The sequence below is a fragment of the Mesoplodon bidens genome (assembly GCF_964165515.1).
Source record: "Mesoplodon bidens genome assembly, chromosome: 18".
Taxonomy (NCBI): Eukaryota; Metazoa; Chordata; class Mammalia; order Artiodactyla; family Ziphiidae; genus Mesoplodon; species Mesoplodon bidens.
In genome coordinates, this window is record NC_138175.1 from 42,852,883 (window position 1) to 42,865,418 (window position 12,536).

General features: G+C 45.1%; 1 protein-coding gene across 12 annotated transcripts in view; it reads right to left on the minus strand.

Annotated features, from left to right (window-relative positions):
* ANKRD27 (ankyrin repeat domain 27) overlaps positions 1–12,536 on the minus strand; it is a gene marked incomplete at its 3' end in the record, with an annotated part of 54,897 nt that overhangs the window by 3,482 nt on the left and 38,879 nt on the right. For 11 of the 12 annotated variants that reach the window (XM_081217538.1, XM_081217537.1, XM_081217540.1 and 8 more), the window contains 5 exons: positions 11,460–11,582; positions 4,142–4,339; positions 3,336–3,455; positions 2,007–2,168; positions 851–962 (listed from right to left, as the gene is read on the minus strand). In XM_081217538.1, the coding sequence (XP_081073664.1) occupies positions 851–962; positions 2,007–2,168; positions 3,336–3,455; positions 4,142–4,339; positions 11,460–11,582 (715 nt within the window). The remainder of the gene's footprint in view (positions 1–850; positions 963–2,006; positions 2,169–3,335; positions 3,456–4,141; positions 4,340–11,459; positions 11,583–12,536) is intronic. The other variant, XM_081217543.1, reaches the window with a different exon arrangement.

A 12,536-nucleotide genomic window follows, 5' to 3' on the forward strand; every position in this document is an offset into this window, starting at 1 on the left:
GAGAGGCCACAACAGTGAGAGGCCCGCGTACCACAAAAAAAAAAAAAAAAAAAAGAAAAGAGGAAAATACTTCAGCCCCACCCCTGTTTGGCAGCTGCTGTTCTAATGACCATCTACCTCTGTACACCTGCAGATTAAAAAAGAAATCTTTAGGGCTTCCCTGGCGGCGCAGTGGTTGAGAGTCCGCCTGCCAATGCAGAGGACACAGGTTTGTGCCCTGGTCTGGGAAGATCCCACATGCCGCGGAGCGGCTGGGCCCGTGAGCCATGGCCGCTGAGCCTGCGCGTCTGGAGCCTGTGCGCCCGGAGCCTGTGCTCCGCAACGGGAGAGGCCACAACAGTGAGAGGCCCGCGTACCGCAAAAATAAATAAATAAATAAATAAATAAATTTAAAAAAAAAAAAAAAAAAAAAAAAAAAAGAAATCTTTAAAGGTAGCATTTACCCCAGATGTCCAGGAAGTGCTGAGAAAAAGGCCTGGATTCAGAACATGAGACATGAAAGAAACTACCAGAGGTGGTTCCTCCTCCCTGGCTGGCGAGTAGAGGCCTGACCTTCAGGGTAATGCCCAGAGTGTCCATCTTACCTCTTAGGGAGCATCACAATCAAGCAGAAAACCAGTATCCAAACAATGGATGAAAAAGGATATTACATACATTTCTGGATGAAATGTATGTTATAGGATGGATGAAACAGAATATAACACACATTTCTTTGGTGCCTATATCCCACCCCCAGTCATGATTATAATTATGTTTTACATTTACAATTAAGTGAAAACCAGCAACCAACCACTCATGAACTTCCAAATAAACCCAAGTTGAGAATTACAGAAAGGATGTGAGTTCTTACATTTTTTCCTGATCTTGACAGTAACGTACTCATTGTGGTCTGTTTCTCCAACATCATCTAATGTGGCCACACAGCTTGGTACTACCTGAAGCAATTCCATTATTTTTGAATTCTACAATGTGAAAGGAAAAAGGTAACAGTAACGTTTTGTATGCTTTCTTAGCAGGTTATTGCCTGTTTTTGATCTAAATGTCAGTGTTGGCATGGCTGGGCAGAAAAGCTAAGAAGCAGCTACAGACAAAACTCTGAGGCCATAAAGCCTAGTGGTGAAGAACAGCACTGCATTTGGGGGCTGGCTCTGCCCTCTACTAGGTGGGACTCTGGGCCCGTGTTTCACTGCTCTGTGCAACTGGGTTGACAAGAATAGGATCTATTATTGTAGAGTTATCATGAGGTTATCAAGCGCCCAGCACATAGTAAGTGCTCAATAAAAGATATTCATCATTTGAGAAAGTGCTAAATTGAAAGTATAAAATTTTTCAATTCTGTTAAGAAACACAGTGGAAAATTAGAAATTAATATACTAAGCCTGTAAGTAGGTTGGATTTATGGTGACTTTAATATGTCAGTGGTGTCATTTAACAGCCCAGTAGTTGTCTACCTGAGTAGGAAAGTAGATAAAGATTCAACATGAAAAGAGGAACAGTAAGAGGTCCCTCCTTCAGTCTCCTCCTACTTCCTCACCATTTCTCCATGGCACACGTCCACACACTGGGAGGGTGGTAAACCGCACATCACACTTCTCCTTACAGAACTCAAGGTTTGTTCACTAACTGCACACACTCCCTCCCTCGTGCTGCTAGGACCACAGGTGTATTCCCAGTGCAGGGAGGGTGAGACCAGGATGCTGTGTCAACCTGCTCTTCCCCGCGAGTACCTAACTGCTGGACTGTGTGCCAGAGGCGCCAAGGCCTGTGGTGGGTAGGGGGCACCTCTACCCAGGCCTTTGAAAACTACCCCAGCAGGCCACCTCTGATCAGGTGACCAAGGACCAGGGATGCAGCCACACCCACAGACTTCCAGCACACCTACTCAGCCTGGCACGGCAAGTCAGAGGTCTGACTACTGCTCTTTCAGATCTGGTTTAAACACAGGGGATCCCCGTGAGCTGCAAGGGAGCCTGGGATGCCCTCAGCAATGAAACGCTCCCACCTACCGGTTCAGCACAGTCTATAGCTGTGCACTGCCTCTTGTTCAAGACCTGAACTGATGCTCCATGAAGCAGAAGCAGCTCCACCACGAAGACGTGCTTTTCTATCACAGCCTCGTGCAGTGCTGTGTTGCCCTTATTGTTAGAAGCATTAATGGAGGCCCCATGCTAGAGAGAGAAACGGCACAATCAGAAGGAATGTTGAATCGGTGTGGCACCTATATGGGTGTGGCCTATAACATTCTTTCAACTCTTCTGTATGTTGGAAATTTTTCTTAAGATGTTAGGAGTAAAAGTAATACTGAGGAGAAAAGATTTATGTACAAAGATATTCATGGCAGCATTTATAATTATAACAGGAAAAAAAATAAAAGTCACCTAAATGTATTGAGCAGAAACAGTTAAAAAAAAAAGACATGGTACATCCATAATTATTCAACCACTAAAAACTGAGGTTTAAATAAACAGTTTTTGGACCTCCCTGGTGGTCCAGTGGTTAAGAATCCGCCTGCCAATGCAGGGGACATGTGTTTGAGCCCTGGTCCAAGAAGATCCCACATGCCACGGAGCAACTAAGCCCGTGCACCACAACTGCTGAGCCTGCGCTCTAGAGCCCGCCAGCCACAACTACTGAGCCTGCCCGCCTAGAGCCTGTGCTCTGCAACAGGAGAGGCCACTACAATGAGAAGCCTGCGCACCGCAATGAAGAGCAGCTCCCCCGCTCGCCGCAACTAGAGAAAGCCCACGCACAGCAACGAAGACCCAACACAGCCAAAATAAATAAATAAATAAATAATAAAATAAATTAATTTTAAAAATTAAATAAATAAACAGTTTTCTATGTTAAGTTAAAACAAGCAAGATAGAAAACAATACTGATCTAAACTATGCACATTTTTAAGAAGTCACCAAAGTTAGTTGCCTTTGAGAAACAGGGTTATGGAAAAGTTGGGTTTTTCCCTACTTTTAAAAATTCTTCCTTCTACAGTCAACACATATACCCTTTATCAAGAGAGGCAAAAAGGAGCAGTGACATAAAAGGACATTCAGCTCACACTGCAGGTAACAATTCAACTGACATGGTTAAACGAGGCAAGATCCAAACCCTCAGCAAAAGCGGCGTCTCAGTCCTTAACTCTGCATCCCTGATGCAGCTCGGACGCTGAGACCCCGTTATTACAAAGCTCCCCACCCCAGGGCCAGCTTAAAGCAAAAGCCAAGCGGCCTCCCTCTCCCGCCCCTCCCTGGTGCGCTGCCAGAGGCTCGTCGCGTGGCGGGATGCCCATCACCAAGCCGTGTCAGCAGCTCCTGGGCTGGGGGCGAGGGGGTCCTTACCTGCAGCAACAGTGCCGCAACTTCGTGGTGGCCTCCGGAACAGGCATAAAGGAGGGGTGTGTTTCCACTTATATCCTTTTTATTGGGTTTTGCATTAGAATCTAGTAGACATTTCACCACCTAGGCCAGAGGAGAAAAGTGTTCAACTTTAATTAAAATTTGTAGGGAGAGATCATCTAACTTGCTATTCTTTTGACTTTTCTGTAAGCTTATCTAGAAGACTCTTAGATCCATGTCTGACCCTCAGGAGAAAGCAGACCAGTGAAGGGGGAGGGATTAACATTTGCTGAGGGTCTTGTGTGTGTGGAGGCGGTGTACTAGGCACGCGTGTTTTTCATTTAATGATTCCGTCTCCTCTGTGGAGAGCTGTAATTATTACTCCAGTTTCACATGTTAGAAAACTAATGCTAGGCATTACCTGAAATATGATTCCTAGCTTTAAAAACCTTACAGTGGACCTAATAAGGAAAAATGAAAAAATAAATAGATACTGAACTGTTTGGCACAGATGACCAACACCCAAGAATCAGAGAGACAGCTCCCGGCTGGGGTCAGGATCAGAATGACAGCCTCTGTGCTGCCAGACGTGAATGCCAGTGGGAGGGGGGTTGGCTCCACCCCCAGAAGCCCCAGGGTTCTGTGTTCTGTTGCTGAGTGGTCCTACCGTGTGCATCTCAGAATCTCGGCGCTAGGAGGAAAGAAATGGGCCCATCCTCTGGGCCAGCAAGCAAACCCTTCCCTCGGCAGCACTCCTGCCAAGTGAGGTTCTAACCCTATACCCGCTGCCCAAGAGCCAGGACCCGTACCTGGAAGTGGCCCTTCTGGCAGGCCAGGTGGAGTGGGACGGCCTGCTTTACGTCTCTGGCCCCCACACTGGCACCGTGCTTCACGAGGAGGAGGACGAGGTCTGCCCGACCATGCAGGGCAGCAACGTGCAGTGGGGAGGAACCATCCTGGTTGGTCACATTCACACCAAGCCCACTGGCAGGAATCTTTGCCAGCCTCTAATAAGTGCAGAATGTGGAAACGGAAATGTTGTTAGTACTTAAGGAACCCGGCTGAAGGAACTGAAGCCATCCGTCCCTCACAGGCCCTCTGTAAAATCTGGAGTCACAACCGCATCCTGAATCGGGTTGCCCACAGGTGAATTACTACTTTAGAAAGGTATGATACATCGAAGGATTAACTTCCGTTTTCAAGAAAGCAAGCCCCCTACGATGATACCGTTTTATGCCATGGCAATTGAACGGGGAAGGCAAAGTCTGTTTGACAGATGGTGCTGGAACAAATGGACATCCACATATGGGAAAACTGCCCATCAACCCTTACCTCACACCAAACACAAACACTAAAATGCATCACAGACCTAAATGTAAAAGCTATAACTATTAAACTTCTTGAAGTAAACACAAAAGAAAATCTTTGCAACATTGGGATAAGCAAAGATTTCTTAGATAAGGCACAAAAAGCAAAAGCCATAAAAAGAAGTTTGATAAACTGACTTAATAAAAATGTTTAATGTTTGCTCTTTGCATGAGGCAAGTAAGAAAATGAAAAGGCAAGTCACAGAAGGGGAGAAAAATGTTTGCAAATATGTGTATCTGACAAAGGACTTGTACCAACCAAAATTTAAAAGGAAAACAAAACAAACTCTTACAACTCAATAAGACAATCCAACTTTAAAAAAAAAAAAACAGGCAAAAGAAAAAAAAATAGGCAAAAGATTTGAAAAGACTTCACAAAAGACGACAGTTGAATGGTCGGTCAATGAGCACATAAAATAGCATCCGTAGTTTTCAGGGAAATGCAAATCAAAATCAGGAATCACAAAACCAAAGGGTCAGAAAGCAGATCAGTGATGGTCAGGGATGGAACATGGGGTGGGGCGAACTTCAAAGGGGCAGGAAAGAATATTTTGGGTGATAGAGATAGTCTACATTTTGACTGTGCTGGTGGTTACACATTGGTTTGTCAAACCTCAGAAAACTTTTTGCTACTTATCTCTGAAGTTCACCTTCATTTTTATCATGGAACTTCCTTTTTATTCACAATGGCTTTAAAACCAATCATGCGGATATGAGAACAATCCATCAGTAATTAAAAGGGCAAACAAAACAAACCAACAGAACTAAAAACAAACATTAAATTGTGAGGTTGAATTATATATTTGATAGTGGAATTAATATGTTAATGTTTTCTGTGATTGATCAAGGATTAAAACTTGGGTGATCTAGTTCACTTTTCGATGATTAAAAATGTTATCTCTTTAAAAAGCTATGCTAAATTTAAAGGGTGAATTTCACTGTATATAAACTATACTTCAAAAATCAAAAACAAGCAGATGAAGAAGTAGAAGGGAAAAACATGATGAAGTACCACTGCACACTTACCAGAATGGCTAAAGTTAAAAAGTCAGAATACCAAGTGTTGACCAGGATTTGGGGCAACTAGAATTCTCACACCCTGCTGGCGGGAATGAAAAATGCTACAGTCGGGCTTCCCTGGTGGCGCAGTGGTTGAGGGTCCGCCTGCCGATGCGGGGGACGCGGGTTCGTGCCCCGGTCCGGGAAGATCCCACATGCCGCGGAGCGGCTGGGCCCGTGAGCCATGGCCGCGGAGCCTGTGCGTCCGGAGCCTGTGCTCCGCAACGGGAGAGGCCACAGCAGTGAGAGGCCCACGTACCGCAAAAAAAAAAAAAAAAAAATGCTACAATCACCGCGGAAAACTGGTCATTTCAAGTTAACATATACCTCCTGCATAACCCAGCAATTACACTCCTAGGTAATTACCCAAGTAAAAATATATTTACACAAAGAACTGTACACAAATGTTCACAGTTGTTTTATTCACAAAGCCAAAAACAGGAGACTACCAAATGTCCTGATTCCAGGTGTCGCATGTAATCAACGGTTTATTCTTTATCGCGGAACAGCGCCCCGTGGCACGCCCCTGCCGTACTTTGTTTAGCAGTTCACCCATTGAAGGGCATGTGGGTTGTTTCCAGTTTGGGGATACTGCAAATAAAGTTGCTGTGTACATTTGTTTACAGGTTTTTGTGAGAACATAAGTTTCCATTCCTCTAAGATAAATGCCCAGGAATGCAATGGCTGAATCACATGGTAATTCTATGGTTAGTTTTATAAGGAACTGACAATAAACGCTGTTTTCCAGAGTGGCTTTTATATTCCCACCAGCAATGGATGAGTGAACCAAGTTCCCCACATCCTCACCGGCATTTGGTGGTGTCACTTTTCACTAATATTTATTTTAGCCATTCTGATAGGCACATAGCGTTATCTCACTGTGGCTATAATTTGCATTTCCCTGATGGGTGATGACCTTGAACATCCTTTCACGTGCTTATTTGCCATATCTAAATGCTCAATGAAATGTCTGTTCATTCCCTTTGCCCATTTTCTTATTGGTTTGTTTTCTTTCTTTACTACCGAGTTTTGAAAGTTCTTTATATATTCTAGATTCTGGCCCTTTGTCAGATATGTGGTCTGCAGGTTTGTTTTTTGTTTGTTTGTTTGTTTTAGTTTTTTGTGGTACGTGGGCCTCCCACCGCCGTGGCCTCTCCCTCTGCGGAGCACAGGCTCCGGATGCGCAGCAGCCATGGCGCAGCGGCCATGGCTCAGCGGCCATGGCTCAGCGGCCATGGCTCATGGGCCCAGCCGCTCCGCGGCATGTGAGATCCTCCCGGACCGGGGCACAAACCCGTGCCCCCTGCATCGGCAGGCGGACTCTCAACCACTGCGCCACCAGGGAAGCCCAGGCATTTTCTTTTAGTCTGTAATCTGCCTGTATAGCTTCTTTGCATGGGTTTCCACAGGACAAGTTTATAATTTAGAAAACCAACTTATCCATTTGCTTTTTATGGATCATGCTTTGGGTGTCAAGTCTAAGAACTCTTTGCTTAGCCCTGGGTTCCAAAGATTTCCTCCTGTTTTTTTCTAAAAGTTTTATAATTTTCCATCTTACGGTTAAGTCTGTGATCCATTTTGAGTTAATTTTTGTACAGGGTGTGAGTTTCTGTTGAGGTTCATTTTTTTGCCTGAAGATGTCCACTTGCTCCAGCACTGTTTGTTGAAAAGGCCATCCTTCCCCCACCGACTTGCTGTCAGACCTCAGTTGACTATATATGTGTGGGTCTATTTCTGGGTTCCCTGTTCTGTCCCAGTGATCTGTGTGTCTGTCCCTCCACCAGGGCCACACTGTCTTGATTACTGTAGCTACATAGTTAGCCTTAATATTGGGTAGAGTGATCCTAATTTATTCTTCTTTGCCAGGATCGTTTTAGATATTTTAGGGCCTGCACCTTTCCATATAAATTTTAAAATAAGCTTGTCCATGTCTACAAAAACTTTGTTAGGATTTTAATAGGAACTGCATTAAAACTGCAGATCAATCTGGGGAGAAATAACATCTTTACTAGGTTGAGTCTTTATGATCAGATATACCTAAGTATTTACGCATTCTTTGACTTTTTTCATCATTTTATGATTTCCAGCATACAGATCCTGCCCATGTCTTGTTAAGTGTATACCTAAGTAGTTCATTTTTTTTGAGCAGTTGTAAATGGCGTTGTATACATAGCATGTGCTCATTCATGTGCTAGCTGTCTAACTCAATGTGTATGTCCCATGCTAAGAAAATTAATTTGACTTTACAAAACAGATATAGTGCTGTTATCCTTTGTACTGCAAGATAATACTACCTTATTTAAAAAGCTTCACCATGGGGCTTCCCTGGTGGCGCAGTGGTTGAGAGTCCACCTGCCGATGCAGGGGACACGGGCTTGTGCCCCGGTCCGGGAAGATCCCACATACCGCAGAGCGGCTGGGCCCGTGAGCCATGGCCGCTGAGCCTGCGCGTCCGGAGCCTGTGCTCCACAACAGGAGAGGCCACAACAGTGAGAGGCCCGCGTGCCACCAAAAAAAAAAAAAAAAAGCTTCACCATGGATGTCTCTAACCTAAGAATATTGAAATGACTTGTAGTCTTTCGTTCACTTGTAGCTTTTTCAGCTACAGGGTATTGTGTACATTGGGATGTACAACTTTTCTTCTGTCCGCATGCTGCTGGATATGTACAGTCCAAAAACTGACTTCCCCAAGGTGGGCTGCTGTGAAAAACAAAGGGATTAAAAAGGCAGATGCTGTTTCAAAGGATGTGATGTGAATGAAGTAGCACAGCCCTCAGGCCCATCAGTGACTGTATGGCTGGAAGCAGTTACTGTGTCTCTGCTGTCCTTCTGGGCATTTACCCACTCTGCTCTCCCCCACCTCACAGTTCATTAATTGTAGCAAGAAACTGAATTACACATTACAGCATCTGTTGAATTTATTGGATAAATTTATGTTCCTTGCTCTTTTAAAGCCTACTATCTTTTTCTCTTTTTGTAATTTCTCAAAAAGACACAAAAGTAAATTGTTTCATGCTGTGATTAAATTAAAACTATTCTTCTAGCCCAGTGGTGTGTTTAGAGTTTGCTCTGCGATGCAGAATAAACTGCTGATTACACACAACAACCTGGAAATCTGGCTGAGTGAACAAAGCCAATCCCCAAAGGTTCCATGCTGTATGATGACTTTTATATAACATTTTTGAAATGACAAAATATTAGAACTGGAGAACAGATTAGTGGTTGCCAGGGGTCAGGGATGGGGGGCTGGGGTGATAGGGAGAGAGGTGGGTGTGATTATAAAAGGCAACATGAGTTATTCTCCTTGTGATGAGAGAACTGTTCTGTACCTTGAATGTGGTGGTGGACACACAAACCTACACATGTGATAAAACTAAACAGAACGTAGGACATTAATGGAAATACAAACAAAAAGAAACAAATGGGACCTATAATGAAACTTAAAAGCTTTTGCACAGCAAAGGAAACCATAAACAAGATGAAAAGACAACCCTCAGAATGGGAGAAAATATTTGCAAACAAATCAACAGCAGATTAATCTCCAAAATATACAAACAGCTCATGCAGCTCAACATCAAAAAAACAAACAACCCAATCAAAAAATGGGCAGAAGGACTTCCCTGGTGGCGCAGTGGTTAAGAATCCGCCTGCCAGTGCAGGGGACATGGGTTCCAACCCTGGTCCAGGAAGATCCCACATGCCACAGAGCAACTAAGCCCATGTGCCACGCTACTGAGCCTGCATGCCACAACTACTGAAGCCGGCAAGCCTAGAGCCCATGCTCCACAACAAGAGAAGTCACTGCAATGAGAAGCCCACACAGCACAACGAAAGAGTAGCTCCTGCTGGCTGCAACTAGAGAAAGTCCGCACACAGCAACAAAGACCCAACGCAGCCAAAAATAAATTAATACAAAAAAAAAGGGTGGAAGGCCTAAATAGACATTTCTCCAAAGAAGACATACAGATGGCCAAGAGGCACATGAGAAGATACTCAACATCACTAATCATTAAAGAAATGCAAATCAAAACTACAATGAGGTATCACCTCACACCAGTCAGAATGGCCATCATCAAAATATCTACAAACAATAAATGCTGGAGAGGGTGTGGAGAAAAGGGAACCCTCTTGACTGTTGGTGGGAATGTAAATTGATACAGCCACTATGGAGAACAGTATGGAGGTTCCTTAAAAAACTAAATATAGAATTACCATATGACCCAACAATCCCACTACTGGGCATATACCCTGAGAAAACCATAATTCAAAAAGACACATGCAGGGCTTCCCTGGTGGCGCAGTGATTAAGAATCCACCTGCCAATGCGGGGGACATAGGTTCAATCCCCGGTCCAGGAAGATCCCACATGCTGTGGAGCAACTAAGCCCGTGTGCCACAACTACTGAAGTCCACGCGCCTAGAGCCTGTGCTCCGCGACAAGAGAAGCCACCGTGATGAGAAACCTGTGCACCACAATGAAGAGTAGCCCCTGCTCGCCACAACTAGAGAAAGCCCACGCACAGCAACAAAGACCCAACGTAGCCAAAAATTAATTAATTAATTAATTTTTTTTTTTTTAAAGGACACATGCACCCCAATGTTCACTGCAGCACTATTTACAATAGCCAGGACATGGAAACAACCTAAATGTCCATCAACAGAGGAATGGATAAAGAAGATGTGGTACATATATACGAGGGAATACTACTCAGCCATGAAAAGGAATGAAATTGGGTCATTTGTAGAGACATGGATGGACCTAGAGACTGTCATACAGAGTGAAGTAGGTCAGAAAGAGAAAAACAAATATCATATATTAACGCATATTTGTGGAATCTAGAAAAATGGTAGAGATGAACCGGTTTGCAAGGCAGAAATAGAGACACAGATGTAGAGAACAAACATATGGACACCAAGGGGGGAAAGGGGGAGTGGGATGAATTAGGAGATTGGGATTAACATATATACACTAATATGTATAAAACAGATAACTAATGAGAACCTGCTGTATAGCACAGGGAACTCTACTTCACCATGCTGTACAGTAGAAACTAACACAACATTGTAAAATAACTATACTGCAATTAAAAACAAAAAACAAAACTAGACAGAACTCGTAAATAAACACACATGCAGGCATGCGTGCACACACACACACAAGCACAAATAAAGGCGGGGAAATCTGAGGAAGACGGATGGATTGTATCCACGGTAATATCCTGGTCGGGATATTGTACTGTGCTTTTGCAAGCTATTACCATTGGGGGAAACAGGGTAAAAGGCACAGGGGTCTCTCTGTGCTTGGAGGGAGGGTCCTCCCGCAGAGGGTGCACCAACGTGAGCAAAGGCAGTGGGCAGTGGCTCTTGCCTGCATCCTCCCAAGGGACCACGGCCACATGGACGGAGACCCCCGGGCATGTCTGTTCATAAGCTCCTGCCTTGTGACTCAGGGACCCTGAGAACCACTGAAACACTAAGCCCGCGTTCATGGCCCTGTTCCCTGACCTGCCCATTCAGAAAGCAGGCAGCCCAAGTCAGATCCTGCATGAGTGTCCACTTTCCTCTACCTTGAGCTGTATCTCAGGGGACACCTACAACCAGCCACTCAGCCGTTAGCTGGCTGAGAAGCAGACAACGTTCCTGAGGGGAAAAAGAAGAATTTGCCCTCTACCCCCATCCCCCAACAGAAGAAAAGCCAAACCTTTTGAGCTGGAGCACATGTGGGGCACTGGCACAAGGGGTGACAAAATTCAAGATCCTCCGCCCTGACGGCATCCTCCGCTTCATCCAGGTCCTCCTCTGTCCACTCCAACAGGTAACGCACCTGGCGCCGGGCAGTAAGGAGAAACAGGGACTTAAAACCCATCCTCAGCTTCTTAAAAGTTATGGTATCTTAGACTTAGACACACACACACACACACACATTCTCTAATCAGGACCTATTGATACATTTCCTCAGCCACCAAAGTAACTTATAAATGATGGCTGCTCCCTCTTGAGGATTCCAGGGTTCACCCGTGTTCAAGCCTTTCTCAGTCCTTTCAGTAGTGACAGAGAGAGACTGAGCTCCCATTTCTGCAGCTTGCGTTCGATTCTTTTCTTCCCTCTTAAAAAGGGGCAGAGCCGTGTTGCTTCAGTGTGATGGCTGTAGAGCCCTGTCCTGGAGCATTTCGTGAGCACCTCCTCTTACGTCATCTAACTGTCCGCTTTCAACAACCGGTCCCTCTCATCCTACGGGGGAGGAGACTCAGTCTGAGCGCCACTTGAGTTCAAGGCCACAGGATGGGGAGGTGGTGGCCAGAACCTAATCACAGGCTCTCTGATGCCACACCAGTGTCCTTTCCACTTGAATGGCCTAGCCCACAGGTGAAAGCACTGAAAAGACCCCTAACGGGTCAAATTTATGTTCCAGTAAACACAAGTTTCTAGGATATTAAACGTGAGAAAAGAAAACAATATAAATACATTTCTAGGCCTGGTTCTGAGCACTGAGGAAGCCAGCAAAAGCCTGCAAGGAGTGACAAAGGGCCCCAGGAAGACCCCGTTCAAGCCCAAACATCCCCCGCTCCAGGTCCCTTCCACGTTTCTGACAACAGATGCTCCTCAGGGTGGAAACACCAAAGCCCTCACCTGAACCGGGCCCTCACCTAACAGACTGGATGGGACGGACCGGACCGAGGGCAGTTCCTCTTGGTGATTAGAAGGAACAAGACGGGGGGAAGGGAGCCGAGGGGTGGCAGCTTCGGGCACAGAGCAGACGCATCATGACACGGGGATG